General features: G+C 43.0%; 1 protein-coding gene across 2 annotated transcripts; it reads left to right on the forward strand.

The window, feature by feature from the left end:
* The first annotated feature begins 7659 nt into the window (after positions 1–7659).
* crlf1a (cytokine receptor-like factor 1a) lies at positions 7660–24241 on the forward strand. 2 transcript variants are annotated; one of them, XM_070979330.1, is made up of 9 exons: positions 7660–8014; positions 11810–12088; positions 13336–13465; positions 14869–15038; positions 19788–19945; positions 21038–21112; positions 21573–21666; positions 22964–23152; positions 23289–24241. In XM_070979330.1, exons 1-9 carry the CDS (start codon positions 7942–7944, stop codon positions 23303–23305), a joined length of 1185 nt encoding a protein of 394 aa, XP_070835431.1. In that variant the 5' UTR covers positions 7660–7941; the 3' UTR covers positions 23306–24241. The 2 variants fall into 2 exon arrangements, with proteins under 2 accessions (XP_070835431.1, XP_070835430.1); XM_070979329.1 differs by having other exon boundaries at positions 22964–23148.
* Positions 24242–25109: the final 868 nt, after the last annotated feature.

Below are 25109 nucleotides of genomic sequence, written 5' to 3' on the forward strand. Positions count from 1 at the left end.
TTTGTATTTATGATCGCATTTGATCAGGTAATGATAGAACTTTACTTTCTGAAAATGGTGATAAAGTGGATCTGAAATCCGACATGTTGAAATATTGTAATCACAAAACTACTGCACCAAAACAGACGAGCCGGGTCATTTTTGACCTGTGAACTATGCATCTAAGGGCTGGAGAGGAATAAATACTCTTTTTTTTATGACTGAACAGACATGTTTTTTCAGTTAGATCTAATTTTCATTTTAATCTGATTACATAAAAATATCTATGAGAAGCAGTAACAGTAAAAATAGGATAAAATGCTCATTAATCAGCTCCATCAGTCCAAAAGTTTATGAAGTAATTTCATGTAAATTATCAACCTCATTTCGTCAGATTCAGGTGGCCTCTAATTGTTGATTATCCACAGAAATAATCAAATAAGAAAGACGAAGGCCCACATCAGCGCCGTGCCAGCTCTAACAAACACTCACTGCCTGCAGTCACTGGAGGATTGCTCTCACTAAGACCATAATCCTCCCTGTCTCAGCTTTATAGCGGCCTATGGTTTGATGCGTGATGCCCATCACCAACAACACATTGGCTCCAGATGGGAGGAGGCAGAAAAAGAAGGAGAGCCAAGGGGAGAGATAGAGAGAGAGAGAGAGAGAGAGAGAGAGAGAGGGAGAGCATGGGTGATGTACATCTGTCATGCATTATTGCGGCGAATGCCAGCGCTGCTATCCTGGCTTTAGAAACTATGCGAGGAGGGGGTTGATGGGTCCTCCCTAAATCACAATCTGATTCCTCCTCCTCCTCTCCGCCTACGCCGCCGCTCCTTTTTAGTGACTGTATCAACACAAAAAAAACATTGTCTCTTTCTTAAACTTTCCTTCCTCACACACACACACACACACACACACACACACACACACACACACACACACACACACACACACACACACACACACACACACACATATGCACTATCCCCCTGTGAATTCCTCAGGAAGGAGTCAGCCCTCTTCATTCCTCTGGACACAACTTTTCCTTAACAAGGTACTGATGGTCTTGACCTCCTCTTCAAACAAACCCTTCCCTCCAATCAGGGAGGATTGCGGAGAAGGGCTCAGCCGAGGCCTGTGGGTATTGCAGAGGAAACGTCCTGATTCTCCTTGATTACTCCCTCTCCCTCGCTCTGTGTTCCCCCTCTTTCTGCCCCCGCTCTCTCTCCAAATATCTCAGTGGCTTCTGGCTCTCCTGTTGTCTCTAAGCCCATCTCAAACCTCTCTTTCCCGCCTCTGTCCGCTGTATTTGCCGCTCTGCTGCTTGCCCTCCTCCAGCCTCTCGATGATGAGCCACTTTGTTTCAGTGCAACTTGGCCAAAATTCTTCAGTTTTGTATTTTATGTGTATTAATTTTTCACAAATTGACATGTGTGACAGGGATAAAGGTGTATATATATATATGTAATTAACTTAATTACTCTGTAAAACCACATATGACTAGTAAGGTTAGTTAAAATAAGACCTTTTAAGGCATTTTAAGACATTTAAATTGTTCAAAACCGCACGTTTCAAATAACTAATATTTATCTAGTATATATAGTATTCTTCAAAACAAAATCTCATAGATTATTATTATTATTATTATTATTATTATTATTATTATTATTATTATTATTATTATTATTATTATTATTACTATTAATCCCAAAACTCTATGGGCTCTAAATGGGTCTTTCTTACTGAAAATGTATTTCTTCTGTTTATGAGACCTTTTGTTTAAAATCTAATTATTCAATATTGTGATTTCTATGATATTTTTAAGGGCAAGTCTTTAAATCTGGTGTCAAATTCCTGTGACTTTGGTCAAATTTCACCTCAATAATCCTGATTTTACTGAATATGAACGTTGCTGTTTACAAGGCGACATCAAAGCTTTCTTAATAACACTGTACAGACTGTAGCATCTAGCAAATAAAGAGGAATCTGACCCATGACCTGCTATAGTCAACTCCGTGGATTTGCTGATTTTCTCTACCAGGTTTTATTTTTGCATTTTTTTCTCAGAGAAAATAAATGTGTGCATCAAAACAAATCATTAAAACATTTTGTCAAAATGATGCCTGTGAGCCATCATTTCTAAAACAGCAGTGGAGCAGATTTTTGCTTCCTTCATGTGGTATAACGACTAAACACACATACAGCTAAGATGCTGCAGTACGTTTACGGCCATGCTAGCACCTCTGTGAGGCTGTACTTAGACGAAGCTTTGAGCTAAATGCTAACATTAGCACGCTCACAGTGACTATGTTAACATGCTGATATTTGTGGTACACAGTCATCATCTTAGTTTAGTGTTTCAGGTGTTTGATCAGAAGCCAAAGTGCAAGTTGAATTTTTGACCTGATGTGACTGATGTTGTCATCAAAAGTCGTTAAAGTTCATCCTGAGGAGAACATGAATGTCTGAACCAAATTTCATGACAATCCATCAAATACAGCCTGGCTTCTGAAAAAGTTTGGATACTGTGTAAAACAGAATTGAAACCGAATGTGAAAACTTGCTAATCCTTTTTGATGTATGCTCAATTGAAAGCAGCACCAAGGCAATATATTTTATGTTTCGCCTCATCAGCTTCACTGATGTTTGTAAAAAATACGATTAATTCTGAATTTGATGCAGCAACACGATTCAAACAAGTTGAGACAGGAGCGACTGAAGTCTGGGAAAGATGAGGAATGCTCCAAAAACACCTGTTTGGATCATTCCACAGGTAAACAGGTTCATTGGTAACAGGTGATGGGGCATCCTGGAAAGGCTCAGTCGTTCACAAGCGAGAATGGAGCGAGGTTCACCACTTTGTGAACACATGATTGGATAAAGGATGTTACTGCGTGGGCTCAGGAACACTGCAGAAACTGTTGTCTTTAATCAGAGTTTGATTGAAAACGACTGGGTTGTAGCCTCATGGTGGCGCTAGATCACTGAAGGCATTAGGAAATATCATTTAGGAACCATGAATGTCAGTAGGAGCAAAAATTGCATGAAGTAGACAAAGCTGTGGACCGACAGACGGACAGAACGACTGCTAGCGTGGCTAAAGGCTGCGTTCTCAACACAGAGAACCATCCGGTCAGACATGCATTGTTCTGCAACGAGCCTGAGTTCTCATGTCGTGGCTCCAGCCAAAGAGACGCGAAGCCTATTGTTCTCACACGGCTGACATTATTAAAGAGCGGCCTTCCTCATCTCTGCTTGAACTGCTCTGTTGATCTTTGTCACCATCTTTCCTGTTTCTCTGCCTCTCCACTCTTTGTCTTCTGCTCTCTGCCTGTGGCGTTTTGGATTAAGGACTGTCTGGTTGGAAAGATGTGGTATTTGCAATGGCACTGTGTGTGTGTGTGTGTGTGTGTGTGTGTGTGTGTGTGTGTGTGTGTGTGTGTGTGTGTCTTACTGTGTGGCATGCATTTGTGCAAGTCTATGTGTTCGTCTTGGCGTGCATGTGTGCGGGGGAGTATGTGTGTGCAAACATGTGACAGACTACATGTATGTAAATGATGTGTGTGCGTGGGCATTAAACGTGGAACAATAGCAGCATAAAACACACAAGCTGAGACAGTGACACAACATTTTCACAAACGGGGCCAAGACGGTGACGAGTGTCCATCACAAATCAACTATTCTGAGTATGACGCTTGTGAATAGGCGTCCGGAAAGTGACACGACAGTGTCACGCAATTCTTTTCACATTTCCTGGACGGTAACAGCAGGGCACGAGCGGGAACTGCCCCCTCGAACAAGAGTCCCCTCTGAGTGAGGAGAAAGGGGGACATTGTAGGCCAGGACCCAGAGGTCATCATGGCTCTTAGGCTCACGCCTTGTCTGGACTCCTGCTGACTCACTGCTGGTCCAACCAGAGGAGGGCGACCAGGACTAATCTGTGTACGTCTTGGGCCACCATTAGTCAAACATTAGTCACAGTGCCCATTTAGGTGATGAACATGAAGAGAGTTTCTGTTCTCCAGACAGACTCTGGGGCCCGAACGTGGATTTCTCAATCCCGCTGTGACCTGATGTGATTGCATTTCCTCTCCTTGCAGTGTCCTACCGCTCACTGCTTGTCTCAAGTGTCTGTCAGAGACTCGGTGGACTCCAGCGTCGGAGGACTCCCACTCAGCTGATACCAAAACTGTGCCCGAGGGCAACTCTTCCTCTGTGGAGAAAAAAGTCCTTCTTCTTCTTCTGTAGAAATCTACCTTAAGCTTTATTGGATGCTTAGTGCTGATTGGCTGGCGCATCATCTGAACCTGATGCTTGTGTCATGTATAATTACTCCTCAGACAAGAAGTCTATTATCTGGATTTTTGATCAGTCTCTCAGTTGACTACAGGCAAAAATCAATCAATGTAATTGCTGCTTATACACAAAACTTTAAAACAAACCTGTTTCTGCAATAAATTCTGACTTTTTTGTGGTTGTACACATGCATGTACTTTTGAACCTTGAAAAGATAAAAGCATAACAGCATATTGCAAAGATGCTTTCATGATGATGAAAGTACAGGTATTATATATGGGGTTGTTGGAGCTGTTCCCTCTGTATTTGGTCTTCATCTTCAGCTTTATTATCATTATTTTTTTTTTTTTATGTAGGATGATACTAGTGCCTCCATCTTTGGCTTCATCTGCTGCTGTTTTGATTATTTTTCTTTAAAAAAAATCCTTGATATTTGGTTCGACTTCTGACGTCTTTCAACAGTAGATCGCTGACCTGTGTGTCGACTGCCAAACCAAATCTTCAGAATGATAATAAAGCTGAAGATGAAGCTATATGGATGCTTCTGCTGATAAAATAAGACTCACATTTATAGTGAATATTGGCATCACAATTTGAAAGTGTGATGTTTCGGAGATTTTTTAAGGAAAAGATACATTTTTCCTGCTGAAATATTTACGTTTCCTCAGGGTGTTTCATCCTCTAACTGGCCTTTTTCATGGAGGCCACAGCAGGAAAAGCACACATATAAATAATAAAATCAATAATGGCTGAATTTCATTCAGCTGCTTCAGTTTCAGGGTCCCGGTATTGTCACACTGTCACGACTTGCTGGGACACTTGAACGGAGCGCAGCCATCGGTAATGTTATTACAAACACTCGTACAGTACTTTTCCTACAACGACAAGCCAAAAGAGGACAAAGAGTCCGCTGCCTGTTGATCTAACTTTGCGGTCCTCTGGGTAATCTGTCCAGCTTCTATGTGTATAAATGGGGCTGATTCTTGTTTACATATTTGATGAAGGTCATCTAGACTGAAAGGTCACATTAAATAAATATGAATAAATGAGACGAGTTGTGGGTGTTTTGGGGCTCCATGTTTTGACTCATGCTTAGTCACTGCCTATTTAGCAACAGTAACCGGCATTTTCACGACAATAGGACGACAAGCAAACCAAACAACGTTGTGACGTCATTGTTTATGTTAAGGCAACCATGCAAAGAAAGAGCATTATTTCTTCAGCATAGATCCACTTAGAATAAACCACAGGGCCTTCTTTAAAGCATTGTACTGAAGGAGGTTAAGTTTCTAGACTGTGTAATGTTTGTTGAATGTGTGCGAAGGCCGGTTTCCCTGAGATGCTTCAGACTGATCTGTGGTGGCAGGTCTTCAGTGCCTTCCTACCCTCAGGCTGAACTAGCAGACATGTTTCCACAGTAACAGTCGGCGACACCTGCTCGCCAGAGACACAAAATCACAAAAAAAAAGAGGAAAACATGGCGCATAATTTGTGGTTTGACGTGACGTGGAGCGAGCAATGAGGAGGGGAAAAGTTTTTAGGGACGGCAGCAACGTGGTGGAAATATACAGCAGAGAGGAGATTTCAGGGAAAGTCCGACCGACGATGAAGCTGCAGAAGCTCAGCTGTGCTTCAGGTCTTCACTACAGGTTTCATGCTACTGGAGGTTACTTGTGTTGTGGCACTTGTAGCTGAATTTTCCTGAAATTCCAGAAAAAAATCTGCAGCACAAAAGTTTTGACTCCCCCTGCTGGCATTAAGAATAATTACACAAACATGGCTGAGGTGTTTGCACCGTAAGCTCTACCACAGTAAAGTTGCTGCAGTCTACCAAAGATGACCTAGAACGACAAGATTACCCCTTGAAAGATGCACCAATGGTATGAAATGTTAAACACTTCCTGTTTCCTCAGTGGGCGCAGTCTTGAATACCTCCCCCTCATCTCTATTGGCCATTTTTAACAATAAGGCATTACTGATGGACTCCTGCTTCTCCACAAGTTAACACTAGATACAGCACAGATTTAATGCCAGTGCATGAATGGCACTAAAGACAGCAGAATTACTGTGGTATACTGTGAAATACAGAGACTTGGCAGTGACAGGCTTAATCAGCATCGTGTGAACTCGTTTAGCAAGAGCTTGAATGTAACAAACGTTCATTTGTATGTAAAAATCCCACACTGCAGCTTTAATCTACCCATAATTCATGGCAAATTTGTCCCATTTAAGATGAACGTTGATGTTTATCTTAAGTATATATAAGCCAAAGTCTGTCTTTATGAAACTGGTCCCAAAAGTCACAAATACACGGCGATGGTAGATGCTAAAAATTAGCTTAACACAGCAGCAGAAGCGACATACAGTCAACACAGTGACTCAGTAATGTCAGTCCCTGTTTAGTTTGCTAACATGAGCTAGCATTAGCCACCATAAGCTACGGGTCATACCAGACTAAGGATGGCTGTTCTGAATGGATTTCATTGCTTATTCGGTTTTTCATTTTGCGCCCATCGTCTTTTTTTTTTGTTCTTGCTGAGCTGTATATAATTTTTTTCCTTGTGCAAGTACATTGCGTGCAGCGTTTAAACCGGAGTCAAATTCCTTGTACGTGCACACATAGTTGGCCAGTAAATGTGTTGTGATGTGCTGTTGCCTCGTCTTGCTGTAACATTTGCAAAGTGTCTTTCTGTTTAGTGAACAGGTGCTGCTGTGACGAGTTTTCACACCATGGATCATTTCAGAGAAACATTGACACCGGGGGTCAACAGAGGGGCCACCAGGCACTGTCAACCGGACACATTAATCACTGGACATTAAGAGATCTAAGGGATTAATTAACTGGGGTCTAGATTGTAGGAATTAGCTAATTAGTTAAGAACAATTATGATGTATTAGAGCTACAGGAGCCTGCTGAGATCATATCTCAGTTCAAAGATGATGACGTCTGAGTCAAACCTGACAAGTCAAAGAGGAAACATCACAATTCAAAAGGGTACAAAAGAGGTTTGTTTGAGTGTGAAAAAGAGGAGCTGTGTGACACACACACAAAGAGACACACAAGAAAAGATAAAGGCCACTTCAGGATGTGGAAACCTTTCCTTTTAGCCTCAGTGACTCAACAGCGTCCTATGGCGAAAACCCGTGAAGCAGAGACCTGAGGCATGGAAAGAAACAGAGGCAGAGTGATTCAGTGAAAGTGGATGGCCCTGACTCCCCTACCCATCACTGGAGGGGGAGAGGCTGAAAAAAGGAGCAGTGAAAGGACGGAAAGAGGGGGAAATGACTGGGCGACTGTGTGGGAAGAGACAGAGAGGAGGGGCTTAGAAAGTATGAACTTGTGTATGATTAAGCTGCAGGAAGCATTAAGAAGGGGAAAAGAGTGCAAACAGGACGCGCTATTCTCCCTCTTTACGCCGTTTCCTGAGGACGAGCAGCCTTATGGCCCCTCCGAGGGCCACTTTTTCCAGCGGGTCGCCTTTTTGCTTACTCCTCCACCCCCGAGAGTTGCCTTCTGAATAAAATCCGGAGCGCTGAGCTTGAACCCGGGCTGTTTTTCCTCTCCCCGCCGTGCGTAATTCCTCTCCAGGATCGAAGAGAAGGCGACATCACCACGACACGAGGACGAGGCGCCGAGACAAATAAAACCAACTGGGGGGGAAAATGAAAGCCGTCTTGGATATCTGCTTGGTTTTCCTCACGCTGCACACCCCCGGCGTGCTGTCCCTGTCCACACGTAAGTTGCACGCAGATGTCCATCGATGCGCAGAGTCGCGGTCTGGGTTTTGGTTTGGCTTTTCGGTCCACTAGGATCAGTTTAGTCCATGTGTCACCCAAAGATCTGACTGTAAACAGCACCGTGTGACACTGTCCTGCTCCGGTATGCGTGATTTTAAAGAGAACAGAGTTGGAAAAATGGATTTTCACCAGAGTATATCACACTTTGGAAAGGTATTAGCCAATGCAAACATTACAGATAAACTACAAGAATATTATGGGGAGATTAGATGGAATACATGACTATTCCAGGAGGTTATTATTCTGTGCAAGCATACCAGATAAACTAGCCTTGATAAGGATATAATTGGAATATTATAGTGATATTAATGTAGGATAAGAAGTGTGTTTTAGAGAGGTATTAGTCAATGCAAACATGACAGAAACATCACAAGCCCTGGTAAGAATGTTATAGTGATACCATGTGCAATAAAATGACTATTTTGGGATAGTATTAATGTGTGTAAACATTGCACAAATACCCCAAGCCCTAATAATAATAATAATATTAAAGTGATATTAGAGAGAAGAAAAACACCATTATGCTACTTTAACTCCATTAAAAGAGCAGCAGAGATGCAGGCTTTCCATAGGAGGAATAAATCAGCATAAGATTATGTAAATCTCACACAATGATCTTTCATGGGGGAATACTGTATTTGAAATATGCTCCAAATGCAAAATAACTCAACAGATTCTCGCCTGTCACTCGCTTGGATCCGCAGGATTTCTGGACGCATTCGAGAGGGACGAACGCCACTTGACACCTCCTGTTATTGATGTGCTCCTGCAGGAGTATATTGGTTGTATCCCTGCAGAGAGAATCATCTCCCAGGAGGCTGAATTTCAACAAGTCAGGCCATAATTCGTTTAACACATGGAGGGCAAGGGGGCTTTACGAACCGCAACAAAACAGTGACATCATTTGCTCGGGTTTTGGAGAATGTTAACCGGCAGCTTAATGCACAGTAACATAAATAAATCAAAGTTATGTCCGCTTCCCCTGTTAAGTGGCTGGATTAGTTTTTATGGTGAGCTCGCTGGCAAAGAGCAGCTCCTCGGGGAGGATCTCCTGTTATTCATCCAGTTTGAAAGGCGCTAATAAAAGAAAGTGTACTTTCAGGGGCTTATAGAAGACAATGGGCCTTGATCAGAAGCTGCCCTGCTGTTTATTATGGGCCCTAATAGGTCATTACTGTTTTATTCTCTGTAATGATGGCGGGTGCTTCCCCTTCACTCGGTGCGCTGTGGTTTACAGATGCCACTGATATAAAACAGTTTCAATGTGGAATTTTCTTACTAACGTGTAATTAGTTTTTAGTGCGGCTCATAATCCCATAAAGTTTGAGTTTATGTGTCCTGTTGGCGCATAAAGAGGCATTTATCTTGGATGTGATCATTTAACACCAAATATTGCAGTCTAAAACAAACAAAGTCCTGAAAACCCAGATTTTACGCCTGAAATTAGCTTCTCGTGTCCCATTTCTCCGGCCTGTGCTTGCCCTAATTTGATTTGACATTAGACAAGATAGTCCCTCCTCTGTCCCTGAGAGGAGCATCAGTTAAATACCCAGAATGTAGATCTGTATATACATATATATATAAAATAACATCCTCTGCCGTCTCCTCAGTCTCTTCTTAGATGGTGTTACATGGCTCATTGTCACTAAATGTTGCGTGACTTCTTCCACTTGGCTTGTCCACACCAGCTTCTCAAAATGTTCCACATGCACGTCTATTGTAGAGCAGACAGAGCAAAGTATAGGTTTCCTATGAGCTGTTGCATTGATGTAAATTGCTCTGCAGAAAACAGGCGAGCATGTCGCGTAGCTTTGAAGACTGACTGACTGTCTTCAGACTTAAAATCAACCGTAAATGTCGTCGGAGAGCTCCTAAATAAAATTACACATTTTCCCTGCTCTTAAATCAACTTGCACAGTAACTCCAGCCTCCGCTGTCGCACAGTGAAGCCCGTCCTCTCCAAACAAATAACATTTTACAAGCCATTTCCTCCAGTCAGCATGTCAAGCAGAGACAATAAACAGAGGTAATTGTGTCTATCACTGCAGTGTTTGAGCTGCAAAGACGGGGTGTGAGGGGGCTTCACACCCCGCTGCAGGGCAACGTCCCGTCCTCATCGCCTGGAGTGCATAAACACTGATTGTTATTCAGCCGGATCGGCGTATTATTGGCTAATCACGGCACCCCTGTTAGCCCGCCGTATCCGGTGACAAAGACAGTGCATGTGTTTGCGTGCATGGATGTGTGGAAGCTGTGAACCCTCCAGCCGGGGTTGCGATGTTAATATTGGTGTTCAGTTGCAGCTGATTTGACTTTTACCAAAGGCGGCTCCGTCTTTAAAGGACCACACAGTGTCTGTGAGCGTAAGGTGGCTGGCAGCTGCAGAGACGTGGCCCCGGGCACACATTTGTAGTGGTCTGACATAATGTTGATGCTCTCGCTCGCTGCTCGGTCTTTTCTGCGTAGGGATCGTCTTACTTACATGTTTTCTTAGTGCTGTCTACTCAGGTGGGCAACACTGAAAATGTCTGAAGAAATAAACTCGCTCTCTAGATCTCCTCTTCTTCTGGTGCTTCGTCCACCTGCTCCACCAGCAGATCAAGATGTCTTTTGCAGAGAAACCTCAGAACAAATATACACATGCAGCAGTCATCACAGACACTGTTAATATCTGTAAAACTCCCTCAGAGAAATCAGTATCTCTAACTGTAATTTGTAGGGATGCACAGTATTAGTCAGTAGTTGTCAGTGTGACCGATTAAAGGCTTTGAAATGAAATATTGGTGTTGACCAGAAATGAGTGTTCCTGCAGAGATGACAGGCCGATAAAAGAAGCCTCGATTATGTGCACAGGATCTGAGCACGTCTGTGGTGTGGAGGTTTTTTGAAGTGTTTAAAAGTTGATATTTGCGATTATTGCTCAGCGCCGGCCGTGTGAGGAAGAGCCGAATTTCATCCTTCAGCGCTGCAGATTTAACCGCCCGTCTCATCCCGATCGTTACGACGAACGTGTGAAGAAAAAGGAGAAACAGGCAGCAGCAGAAAACCCTGCCAGCTGTATTTTTCTTATTTTATTCAGTGACAATGTACTTTTTGAGAAGCATTGTTTTTTATTTTCAGCCGTCACAGTAAGTGTTGGTATAATAATATGTTGATTCCACCACAGGAGAGACTGGATGTTCTCTGCTGTTACAATCGGTGGAAAAAATACATGCATGTATCTGCAATCAGCCAGAATGAGTTGGGAAATATTCACATATCGAGCAAAAATCCAATATCGTGCATCCGTAACAATTTGTTCTGGGGTTTGCCGCTTATGTAGTTTTCATATAATGTTCAGCTGTAAAAATGCTGAGTAGCAGTTGCTGTTATTTATTTAGCAACTTCTCCAAGTTTGCCAGCTGTTAAATAGGATTAAAAACCTAAAACCAGAGAAAAATAAGCTGTCAAAATAAGATAACAAACCAAAAAAAAAAAAAAGGTTTCTGCATGTTTTAGCCTCTAAAGTCGTTGCTTAACATTAACGACAACCATTTTCTCAAGCATATCCTAAGTTTTTAGATGGGTTTTCAACCTTTTTGCACATTTTACAGTAGTGCTGCACGATGGGTTAGGGTTAGGGTAAATTGGATGCTAAATGTCGAGTCTCCTCCATAAAGTTGGAGCACTGGTTTCACCTTTACATGTAAAATTGCTTGACCAACTGCCTTCCTCTAATATCCGCCTCCTCCAGATGTAGCAGTCATCTACCCCCAGGACCCCGTCCTCCGCATGGGGTCCAACCTGACCGCCAGCTGCTGGGTCCACTCCGACCTCGGCATCCACGCCAGCTCTCTGTTCTGGACGCTCAACGGCCAGCAGCTGCCCAGCTCCCTGTACCGAGTGCTGAGCCCGACCAACCTCAGCGTGACGCTGGCCGGACTCAACGCCTCCAGACAAACATCCGGTGACAACCTGGTCTGTCACAACCACAAGGGCCACATCTTGGCGGGCTCCTGCCTCTACGTTGGGAGTGAGTTGAAGTTTGTGAGCAGTTCTGTGATTTTTCAGCTTGGTTTCATTCACGTAGAGGTCCATGGTTTTTATTCTCTCATGTTATTAATGTGTTTATTAGTGAGAGGAGCAGAGAGGGAACGGGGATGAAGGGAAACAACGAGGAAGTAGTGAGCACATTGTATTTTATGTTTAGTTTTCCTGCCTTCAGGCCAGTGAGAGGCCTCCACGAGTGTGTCGCTGTGTGACCACCTGTGTGGTCCATTACTTGCACAATCACTCATAGAGCCATGCTCAGACACATGTTTGTGCTTCTATACTTTACTTATGAGGACCAGCATTTACATAATCCACTGCCGAGCCCCTTGACAGTGAACTTTACTGGATGATCGTGTCAGTGTGGTGCCCACTGTTTGCTGAGACTCATGAAGTCAATGTTCCTGGCCCAGAAATAGTCAGAAATAGGCTTTTGGACAGAACCAGGCTAGTTGTTTGCCTCTGTTTTCAGTCTCTGTGCTAAGCTAAGCTAACCCTGGCTGCTGGGCTCAGCTACATATTCACTGTACTGAGTGAAAGTGGTATCAATCGTCTCATCTAACTCTTGGCAGAAAAGCAAATGAGCAGAATAATTAATAAACTGATAATAAGCTGAACATGAAGCTCAGACAGGGTCTAAACAAGCCAGATTATCTAAACCACTTTACCTGGAGGTAAACTTTTCAGGAGACAGAAAAACTATGAATAAACATGTGCTTTAACTGACACACACAGACACACACACACACACACACACACACACACACACACACACACACACACACAGACACACACACACACACACACACACACACACACACACACACACACACACACAAGGAGATGCAGTCAGGATCCTAATCTCTGTGCGACGCTGGTGTTGAGCACCCAGTGTTCTGAGAGACGAGGAATGTTGGCAGGGATCCCGAGTCTGACCAAATCAGACAGCGCACGCACACACACACACACACACACACACACACACACACACACACACACACACACACACACACAGAAACACACCAATTAAGAAAAAAACACCAATTTCTGAGGAACATCCCTAGTGGGTGAATTATACTCAGGGGGAGAGGGGTGAAGTAATGGCTGGAGGTAACTTCAATGACCCTACATCTTCCCTCCACCTTCTTCCTCCAACTTCTCTCTGTTCTGCTCTCTTCTCTCTCTCTTCACCCTCGTCTGTCCCTGCGTCTGTCCCTGCGTCTGTCCCAGTGCCTCCAGAGAAGCCGGTCAATCTGACCTGCTGGTCCAGGAACACCAAAGACCTGACTTGCAGCTGGGCTCCAGGAGGAAAAGGAGAGACTAACATTAGCACACAGTACACACTCAAGTACAAACTGAGGTACACACACACACACACACACACACACACACACACACACACACACTGCAGCTATGTTTAATTCAGTCATTCAGTTCTCTACTGAAAATCAGCTTTTTCTTGAAATTAAACCCCTTGAATGGGAAAAGTTCACGTTTTTAACCCTTTCTTCTCAGAGTGTTATATAAAAATCAGAACACACAGCTGGAATAAGTACGTCTAATTCTTTCAAATAGTCTACCGAGTATGATTTTCATGGAGGATAAACATCCATAAATCCATAGAAATTTTTATATTGTTTGAGGGATTTACGCTGTCACCATATGTTTACAGAATTAGTTTTCGGATGAGGAATAATCGATGTCTTTGGCTGTGAGTGCTGGAGTGTAAACATCCCCAAATCCAGCAGAGCAACAGAAATGCTAACATTACCCTAAACTCAGACTCAGATGCTCTTCTACAGAGTGGGGAAACACTACACCGAGGATGGAAAATAATGCAGTTAAGGATGTGCTCCTTAATTGGAAGTAACGCTTGTTAGCTGAGCATGCTAATAACCACAGTGTATTAATTTCTTACACTTTTAAGCTTGTGTTTTGGTTTTTGGATTAGCTTCTTAAAAAGATACCGACCTCTAAACTCTTCGTATGCAGGGCACCGCTCTTACTGCAGCCCAATGAACATCGCTTTATCCAAAGTTTGTCAAGCTGTGTTGAGGTTTAGTAAGCGGTCAGCTGATGGCATTTCTGGGTTGTTGCATTTCAGAAAGCGACAGTATGTCGAGACATGTGTTGGGGTGAATATGCCTTAAGCCTGTAATTGAAGGGAGTGACCGAGCAGGAGCAGCCTTGGGATCAAATGGGTTAAACGTCAAACTTGGTGAGCTTATTGCCAAAGTTTCCAGTCAAAATCAGCGTATTTCATGAGATTTTTTTATGATTCTGACATGCCTCAAAAACAAAAAAAAAGCTGCAGAAAGTGGAGCTGGAAACAGGATAAAATACCAAATATCTCTTTGGCAGACCATTTCAAAATAAGGTCTGCCATGTTAAAATAACAGCGGTGGTTGCCAGAGGGTGAAGCCCTTTAAAAAAGTCAAATTTCAAGAGAATTAGGAAAACAGGTTTTCTTCTGGGAACGTTGAATTTTCAGAAATGACTTTCAGATGGGTTATTAGCCACATTCACATTTTTTTATTCTTAAATCAGCCATTAAAAAACAGCGAACGGGAAATGACTTGACATGCAGTGCCCACAGGTGTGCTGACTGCATGAAGACACTTCATTAGCGTCAATGAAGAGTTAATAAAACCACAAGCGCCAGATTAACTTTTAACCAGTAGCAGATTACCCAATAAATTCTAAATCACATGCACTAATCAAGGATTTTGTGCAGCACAGAGTAATTTCACTGCTTCCTCCCAGGTGGTACGGTAAGGAGAAGGAGTGTGAGGATTACACTCACTCGCAGCCTTACTCCTGCAGCATCACCCGGGACCTGCACCTCTTCACGCCCTACGAGATCTGGGTGGAGGCCTCCAACCAGCTGGGCCAGGCTACCTCTGATGTCATCACCCTCGACATCCTAGACGTGGGTGAGTGTGGGAAGACGTGAACTTTGACCCGCTTTCATGAGCTTCGTAGAGCTTAGATCCCAGTGTCAGTCAGCCCTCAGGTTACGATCCGGGACAGCGGACACCAGCTTTCAGGCTCGTGGCGCCCAAAGCAGCGTCTGCCTGCGACCCCTCATCACACGTTACGTTTACGACTTGTGAGCAGTTCAGTCGGTGAGGGATTTAGTGATTTCTTTCCCCTCTTAGGTGCTTTATTCTTTATCCAACTCCGGTTTAGCGTCGTCACATTATACATTATATGGAATAAATATAAACAACAGTTCGCCTCACCGTCCCGAAATTACGTTTAAGAAGAAAGCGATGCTACAGTTCATGTCTCGAGCAGGGAGGCGATTAGCTTAGCTTAGCATCAAGCTTGTAATCAGGGGTTAACAGCCAGACAAACATAAAAATATGCCTTCCGGCACCTCTAAAGCATATGAATTAACACGCTGTATCTTGTTTGTTTAATCCATATAAAAACTTTGGTGTAACAGTGACAATTTGTGGTTTTACGGGGGGGTTATGTGCCAGACATTTTCTTGGCCGGCAGCAGTAACTCCCAAGTTTTCACGGAGGCAGGTTAGCTGCTTCCAGTCTTCATTCTCAGCTCTTAAATTCTAAATGCCCGGAAATAAACATATTTTTACGCAGCAGCTTCATTGCATTCATGTATTTTAAGCTCTAGTGGAGATATGAAAGCACTCAGTGACACCAAATAAATCTAATAACGAGCTGGAAAGAGCTGAGGCAGAATATGTATTTATAATACTGTCAGACAGTGTGGAATAAAATGATTTAATAACCTCAAAGGGAAACAAAGGGGGACACTGCGAGTGAAGTGGTTCATTCCTGCTCCTATTTATCGTCTCATCACCCCTCAGGTTTACCTTGTGACCCACAGGTTGGGAGATGACTTGAAATGGGCATCCTTGAAATGTTAAAGACGAGCATCACTTCACTTTATAAATTCATCTCTTTAATTCCCACAGACAGGACGTTGGCTCGAGTTCTGTGGCTTCTGGCTTTTGGAGAAAGTGGTTCAGGAGTACTCATCCAGGCCCACGCTGATAGGAACTGAGTGATGTTCCCTTTTAAAGCTTTGTTATGTGGTTCCTTGCATGGCTTAGTGCGGTTTAAGCAAACGGAGCATGCAACAAAACCACATTCTTCTCTTTTCTCATTATCCCCTAGAAAAACCCTCATACACACATGCATGCACGCACCTGGACAGGCGTAGGTGTGTGACGAATGGGAACGCCCTCCCTTTTGATGAGCTCATTTTCTCTTTACTCATGCTCACTGGACACACACGCAGAAGCACACACACGCACAGAAAACACCCGCTAACCCCCTTTTATGTGGCCTTGGAATGTTCCAGGCTGATCCTCGAACCTAATCCTGTCTCCGAGTCGGCTGTAGACCCCCGAGGCCTGAGGAGTTTGGGCTTTTGAGGCTTTAAGACTTGGACCTGAAATAATGCAACCTGATTAGCTTGGAGCTCTTCACCTGGCTCACTCCTAACACGCTCCGAACGGCGTCTGGGAAAACCGTGTAGAGTTTCAGAGGCGAACGCGTCACTGGCGAGGAAACAAGCGTCCATCAAACTGTAATCCCTTTCCGTTCCCTAATGTATGCACACACACACCTGTTTACACACCCCGAGGGCAGGGCAGGGCCTGGTAACAGTATAGACACAGCGAGGCAGGCGGAGCGTGGGCGGTTTCTGGACTTGTGCGTGCGTTTTGTTTCCCTCAGGTTGCCCTGGCCGTTCTTTTCATTCAAAGTTTCCACAACAGTAGCAGGTCATAAAACAAGGCAACCACACCTGCGCCGAGCTGCTGTGAGTCACTCGCGTCTACGGTCGTGTCTAATCAGTTCTGAAGGCGAGGCGGAAACACCTACAGTTTTCTCTGCATTCCTCAGTCGCGGGGAACCCTCTGAACCGAGAGACTAGAGGCAACTTGTATTGGTGTCTGACTCTGAGAGGAGGATGTGTTGAGCAATGGCACAACATATGTTCTCGATGATTCATCTGTGATCTGTCATGTCTCATTGACTTTTACTGCTAAATGCATGTAATGTGCAGGGACAACACATCAGGTGACAATAGCTTTATTCTTTATATCACGTAGCATGTAAGCAGTTTTCTTTGGTAACTAATTTACAGAAGTCAAGTCAGTCAGGTAATAAAGGAATAATTGTCCTGAAAAAGCATTAATCGTGTCAAAGAATATCTTAGTTATCTCAAAATTACAATAAAAATATCTGAATGTAATTCCTGTAGAGCAAACTTTCCAGATTAGTGGTAGTCAATGGTTGTCAAAATGGGAGTGAAAATTAGAAATAAACTGCAAAATAATGTACAGTATATGGAGAGTTACTACAGAAAGAGCAGCATCATTTCTTTAAATGATGTTCAGTTCTTGTATTGTAGTTGACAAAAATGAAATGTAGCTTCTTCTTCTTCTTTTTTTTTCTCCAATCAAAACGGATTAAAATATTTTTTCCAGACTTGACTCTTGTCAGCAGTCCTGCACTCCGAACCAGATCCAAACATCCACCAATCAGACGTTGGGCAGAACCCTCTTTGTAGCCTGACAGGCGAAATTTGGGGCGAAGGAATTCTGGGAAACACTGCCGCTTGTAAAGCTAAACTGCTTTGATCGCAAGAATAACTGAAAACATATCTGGGCTTATCAACTCGTCTCAGCTGAAATGCAGTCAGTGAGAAGACTCTGTTTGGAGACATTTTAGCCAGTAAATCAAACTGAAAGTGGAGAAGAAAGGAGGACAAAACGTGGTTATTCCTGTTAAAATGAGAAAACAGCTCGAGATAATGGGAAACATTTACTCATCTTGGGGATATTTGTCTAATCGTAGTTGCACCCTTGTTGCATCAATCCTACTTTGAAATGACTTTTTTCACTAGTTAAACCTAAATAAATAAAAGAATTAAAAAATTTTAAAGCCACATATTTATGCAGAAAACTCAAGACAAATACATTTAAGTGCATCAGTTATTTCAATTAATTGTTGTTTATCTTTACTGTTTTCCACCTGACTGCATATGTCCCGTACTTTAAGTAAAGTTTTACTCTCCTCTAATATTTTTCCAACATGGATGCCTCTGCATCCCCCCATTGGGATCAAACTTTTAAAGTCACCGATGAGTACGAACTGACATGTCTGAAGTAACACGTCTTAGTTCAGAGAGAGTCTCTGGTGACCAGAAATCCTCTAAAACTCTCGTGTCAACTCCCACTTTTCCCCTCCGCTGAATCTTTCCCATCTTCCTCTTTGCCCCGGGTCGCCTTGTTTGTTTATTAGTCAGGGATGACATTATGAAAAGGAACTGAAGTCGAGATTGAAACGATCTCAAGAGCCCAAAACAGAACTCGAGGAACGTTAAAATAATGGTCTGTCACCGTGTGTTTGTTTGTCGAGAAGATAATCGTTGTCAGATGAAAAAGCCTCTTACGGTCAGCTCCTCAGAAACTAAAAGGCACTCGGAGACCACAAGCCCCCGCCAACGCTGAGCAGTCCTTCACTGTGCTGATGCACATAAAGACATCACAACTACCGCTGCAGGCCTGAATTGACTGGATTTCTTGACCCTGCAAACATAACCTCAAATTGTAGAAAGAAGCCCCTTAGCTACGGATTTTTGGCTAAAAATGATAATCTGGGCCATCTGTCCACCAGAAGTTTATCATTAAGTTGTTGGGATAGAAATCTTCTTGTTAATGGCTGTAATAAATTAGAGTATTTCCCCAGTTCGTACCTCTCATGAAGTCATTGTTTGTGTATTTGAGTTTTTATCCTGATTATGACGTTATAGTCACGCACACAAGCTACGGAGCATGTTAGCGTCTTTTAGCTCATTGTTTTGGTTTTCAGAGTTTCCAGCAGCAGCTGTTTTTAATCCAAAAGCTCTTATAGAGTCTGTACAGGACCTCCTCAGCAGCAAACAGCAGACTGACGAAGTTTACAACTAGCTAAGCAAGGGGCAGGAGAGCGATTGAGACCAAAAACAGAGCTAAAAGGGAGTGAATATTGGACTTACATTCATCAGGGGGTCAGAAACATGACTGAATGATCATTTTGCTCAGTGTGTAAATGAACAATGTGTTCACTAAAGCAACTTTAAATGTGTAAAGATCTCCCTGTCCTGCCTGTGTGCATTTACAGGCTGTTTCTGTGGTAGCTGCAGCTTTTAGTTGATTAGTTAAGTGTTGACCGAAGATAAATGCTCAATAGTTTGATAAGCAAATGCATGTTTTATTTACTGGTTTACTGGTCCCAGCTTCTCGAATGTGAGGATGTGATGCTCATCTTTGTCTTTGTCTTTGATGCTAAACTGGTTTTAGACAAAACAAGACTTTTGATGACCTGACTTAGGCTGTGGGAAATTATAATTTTTCATTTTAGAGACTAACTAAGGTAACTGATCATAATCAGGAGAATAATGATGGATGTCAGACTTCATTACAGACCTGTATAATGTCTGGCTTGTTAGACGTGCATGTGATGGGAACAGGGCTGCAACTAAAAATCTTTTTATCGATTGATTGATTGATTGATCCTTTGGTCTACATTTACAATACATTTGCAGTCAAAAATGTAAAGATTAAGTTTATTGTCACAGAATGCTGAGAACATGAGTAGATATTCATATTCGAGGAGTTGATTTTGGCCTGTTTTTCACGTCTCCGTCTCCTCTTCCTCCAGTGACCACGGACCCTCCATCAGGTGTGGCCGTCAGTCGGGTCGGGCAGTTGGAGGACCAGCTGAGCGTCCGCTGGGAGGCCCCGCCCGCTCTCAAAGACTTCCTGTTTCAGGCCAAATACCAGATCCGCTACAGGCTGGAGGACAGCCAAGACTGGAAGGTAAAGGACAAGGACACACGTTTATAAGGACATAAATCTGCTCTTTGTCTCTTCCAGGCAAACAGATAGATCACTCCAGCACTGTTCCAGCTGTTTCTCATCCTAATGCTGTAATCACCTCTAATCTAGTCTGATTGAGGCCTCCTTTGCCAGGAGGAGAAGTCAGGTTTTGATCAGGGGAGAAAAAACACAGGCCAGAGCCACTGTGTATACCTCGGGTTCAAACTTTTAATGAATGAAAAATACAGTGTAAAACCTTCAGCCGCGCAGATGCTGCTTCCCAGAATTCAGTTGAGTCCTCTGGGTACGAGTGAAGATTCTCCAGTAATTAAGGGGGAATTACACAGATGTAATATAAGCAAGTCTTTGCTCGCAAAGTGGAAAAAGAAAAGAAGGGGAGTGGAGAGAGGCGGCATTGGGACGAGACCGTTTCGAAGGAGAGCGGAGACTTAAATCCAAGTGGCTTTAAGGGTTTGGTGGTGAAAACAAAACGCTGTTTCCCTCTGAACTGGCCCTCATCATGAGGTCATGCCGAGGAATGGAGGGATACATCTCAGCTGTTAATGTCTTCAATATGGCTGTAAAGACGCTCAGCCATTTGGCTTCCCCACGTCACATCATTAGCCCTCTGATGCCTGTAATTTCCATGTTCTGTTTTCTGCTGTAGTCGTCCTGAACAAGTGTTTACAGACTGAATGCCCGAGAGAAAGTGGGGACTATTAGACGACGTTATTAACTGCAGTGCGTGGGCGTTTCTCTCTCTCCTATCTATCTTTACTTTAGCTGTCGGAGTACCTGTGCACGCTCCTGTATGTGTTTCTCAGCATATGCAGCCCTGTAATAAGTAATAGAGAGCAGATTTTAGCCAGCAGGCATGATTACACCAAAATATTTTCATAAACATGCTGATCAGGAGCCACTAAACAATGTGGTGTGCATGCATGTTTGGGTCTGTACATGGTTTGTGGTTGTGTTCTCTACATCTTGACTCTGCCCTGTGTTTTAGTTTGCGCCCATTGGTATTTAATACTGCGGTCAGACCTCCAGCGCTCAGCTCTTCTGTGTTTGTCTGTTTTGTTTTTTTTCATGTAGGTGATGGATGACGTTGGAAATCAGACATCTTGCAGACTGGCTGGACTGAGACCTGGAACAGTGTACTTTGTTCAGGTAGGGTTATGAGCGGTTGTGCAACCCTGACTCCCAGAAAGACTGTTCAAAAGATAAATAAAACAGAATGTGGAATGGTTTTTGACATATACTCAGCTGAAAACAGCACAAAGACGATATATTCAACATTTTATCTCATCGTCTTCATTGATTTTTGTGAATATCTGCTTATTCTGAATTTGATGACAGCGACACATTTCACTGAAGTTAGTTCAGGAGCGACTAAAGACTGGGAAAGATGTGGAACGCTCCAAAAACACCTGTTTGGATCATTCCACAGGTAAACAGGTTGATTAGGAACAGGTGAGAGTATCGTGATTGGGTATGAAAGGGGCATCCTGGAAAGACTCAGTCGTTCACAAGCAAGGATGGAGCGAGGTTTTTTGAAATCAGGTGGTACATGCAGTTGAAGCGTGTTCCACATTTGTGATCTGTGTTCATCTTGTCATATTTTCTCCAGGTTCGCTGTAACCCCGTTGGCATCTACGGCTCTCGGAAAGCTGGGATCTGGAGCGAGTGGAGCCATCCGACTGCTGCATCCACACCCCACAGCGGTGAGGACACCTGATGCACACACATTCACCGGGACTAAATTTGTATCACTAAAATTTGTTTTATGTTATTGTGTAGCACGCGTCCCACTTTTCCCTCTGACTGCTGGAAACAAGGCTTTTAGAAGAAGGTGATAATAATGTTTCACCCCTCTTTACCCTTCTTCTAGCCTGTTTTGTATTGCATTGGCAGTTTTATTTAAGGCAGATGTATTTGTTAAATCAAATCAAAAATTACAGCCAAAGCAAATGTGATTTTTGCCAAACCGATTATGTAATACTTTAGTTGCACCACAAATGGCTTTAAAAAGAACTGACACAAAGATTTAAGAAAGAGACGCAATTGAACTCTTGTTATTTTCCCGACTGGAGGCTGTAAATCTGTGGATACTTGTGGCTGTCATCCCCACAGACTTAGCAATAAACTGGCAGAGTAAAATTTTGTCTTAACTGATAGGCATGATGGCCACGGCTATGAAAGCAAAGTGTGGGTTGTAAAAAACTTGAATTTTCCTTAAAGGGTTTCCCAGAAAGCCAGGAATTTTGGCAAAAGTACCACCTTCATGACTCGGTGTGTCTAACGCTGCCACACACATCAAATTTTTAAGTACATCTTTGAAGTATTTGAACATTCCAGTTTTATGTGTATTTCATCTGCACTGCATCTCAGGAGGAAATATGGACAATTGTTATACAGCTAAAGCTACATTTCACATTAAAAACTCCATTAAAAACACATGGAAATCTTACAAAACACATCGTTTAAGATTAAACCATTTCCATATTTCTCGGCTGGTTTGGCTTGTGGCCCTTCACAAACAAGCAGTGTCTTTTCACCTCTCAGTCATCTATGAGTTGTTAGCAGCGCCATCAGAGACAGATTTCACCCGTAAACTTCTCAGTTAAATAACTGTTCAAAGCCCAAAGAGGTCAAATTGTTCAACATTTGACTAAACTTTGCACAGCAGAACTTTGTCATTTCTCCTGTCCTACCCTATTAACCATCTTGTGACCCCTCAAATTTATGTTTTGACCTTTCTAGGGGGGCGACCCCCTAGGTTGAGAACCACTGGGCTAACTAAATGCACATACAGTTGTTAAAACTAGCTCCACCTTGACAGCTAAAACAGTAAAATGCCACTTACGCTTCAGTACATCAGTGTTAACAGTGTCATATATAATAATATATCAGCAACAGGGGACTTTTTACCCCAGAACAAGTACTTTTCCTCTTGAATGCAGCACTTTTTACTTACTTTACGCTGATAAAACTCGCTCTCTCGCCCTCCTCCTCCTGCAGAACGCTTGATGTCGGGCTCCTGTGACTCAAAGTCCAGCGGGGACTCCAACTCCACCCTGCGCAGGGAGCTGAAGCAGTTCTTCGGCTGGGTGCGGAAACACGCCTACGGCTGCAGCAGCATGTCCATGAAGCTGTACGACCAGTGGAGAGTGCTGATGCAGAAATCCCACAAAGCTCGCAACCAGGTAGGTAAGCATCACTAATGCAGGGACACACGCATGCATTCAAACCTAATCACAGACACACACTGCACAAACGGATGCACACGCAAAGTGAAAGCTGTTTCATGAAGCTGATTTTTAACAGAGTTTGTCTTTTAATTTAGGTTCTCCAAGGGGATAAATCCTAGCACACGCTGCTTTTTCAAGCAGAGAACAAGTCAAGGAAAGAACTGAGTGAGTGTGTCTTTGTCTGTGTGTGTGTGAGAGAAAGACAGATTGTATTCTTATATGGGAATTATAAGATGTTTTGCTCGGGACATTTTGTGCGAATACCAGCCGTGGCCGTGAGAGGACATCCAATGAGAAACTGTGGGATTTTCCTCTTTCATTCATCTTTCCCAGCCGACGCGAGCGCCTTTGTTTGTCAGAAAAGGTGCAACCAGGAGGGACTGAGAAGGAGGACTCGCCACGGACATCCTGGTATTAGAAAGAGGCCATTGGGGCTATTCTGCCTCCTCAAAGGACCTTGTAGCATGAATAACTCTGGCATCAGCAAGGACGTTTGACATGTATCTGCTCTAAAGGTGAAACAGATTCAAGCATACTAGAAGTGTTGAGCGAGCATCCAAAACTATTCTGTGGCCTTTTTTTTTCTGTTTTTCCTGTGGATCCAAAGCACCATCTAGTGGCTGCTCAGCATCCATGGACACTCCAAAGCTTTCACTGTGGTCCTGATGTAAAAAGTACCAAATTATCTCTCAGTATTTCTAATTCATGCTACGTTATGTAAGTGGATAAGTGCCAAACTGGTTCACCCAGCATTCATGTGTTTCTGAGCGACAGTATGTGACTGATGACGTGATGGTGTTTGTGTATGGAGACGTTTTACTGCCTTTATTTTTGTACTGAATCGTACCAGCATATTTAAAACTGTATAAAGTTATGTTTTATTTCTTAAGTTATGTTTAGTTAGTAAAGAAATATCAATGACTGAAGTTGTTTATCTATCTCTGATGTCGTTCTATAAAGATGTTGTCAGAAACACGGGGCTTTGTAAATGAGTTGTGCGACAGTAACAAAGAGGACACGATGATAAACACACCTCTGCTCCTCCTGATATCTCTTACATCCATTTTTTCCCCTGTTGCTCCACAGAGTGTGACTTACTACTATTTCTGCACATTTCCTGCAGAGATTTTGGTCAGATTGTCTAAAATGTTTCCAAACAGCGATTTATACAGACAAGAAAAATGTCATTTTCTTTTCATATCACCTGCAAAATAAGCAGAATTTAGGACATTGTGAGACTTGGAGTGAAACTATCAGTTGATCGTCAAACAAGAAAAGATTTAATGCCCAGTCGTCGTGGTCAGCGACTCAGAGGCTCCTCTAAATTTATTTTTTGACACCTGAAAATGTTTTTAATCCACGCGTGGATCCAGATGTGCTTCAGAGGACGCAGCGATATGTAAACACGCTCAGTTATCTAGAAGAAGTCCGAGCTCCAGCAACACTTGAAATGTAAAGAATTCATTATGAGACCAATGTGTTTCAGCTGGTGGCCTCCATCAGGCTCTCATTACCTCAGACTCATGCACCTTGGCAGTAGGTGATGCTGTGCCATAGATCCTTACTCACTTATCTAAAATTAATTACAGTTAAGGGATGCAGTGTGCAAAATACACTAAAAAAAACATCAAATTTTGATCATGCACGTCACCTAAACCCATTTGCAGTTGCCTAATGTATGTAAAAATTATGGTGATTTATGTCAATGAGGCCAAGCGTACAATATTTGAGAAACCACAGGAAAATGAAATTTCCTTAAGGGGCAAAACTTTCTCAATGGCAGAATGATGGAAACAGGTGTGGTGTTTGACCAAGAAAAGCAAGAACATGAAGACGCTAAGCACATGATGGCGCTATCTGCACCTAAATCTAATTGGTTCTTCCTCTGGTCTGCGGCTTAAATCTGTGAATGAGGA

Source organism: Chaetodon trifascialis, chromosome 14, assembly GCF_039877785.1.
Source record: "Chaetodon trifascialis isolate fChaTrf1 chromosome 14, fChaTrf1.hap1, whole genome shotgun sequence".
NCBI classification, from domain to species: domain Eukaryota; kingdom Metazoa; phylum Chordata; class Actinopteri; order Chaetodontiformes; family Chaetodontidae; genus Chaetodon; species Chaetodon trifascialis.

Excerpts from the sequence above, each read along its gene's own strand:
- crlf1a (XM_070979329.1), top strand. The coding sequence starts at position 7,942 with ATGAAAGCCGTCTTGGATATCTGCTTGGTTTTCCTCACGCTGCACACC. Across the intron at positions 8,015-11,809 it reads CGTGCTGTCCCTGTCCACAC|ATGTAGCAGTCATCTACCCC; the intron begins GTAAGTTGCACG and ends CGCCTCCTCCAG. Across the intron at positions 12,089-13,335 it reads CTCCTGCCTCTACGTTGGGA|TGCCTCCAGAGAAGCCGGTC; the intron begins GTGAGTTGAAGT and ends CGTCTGTCCCAG.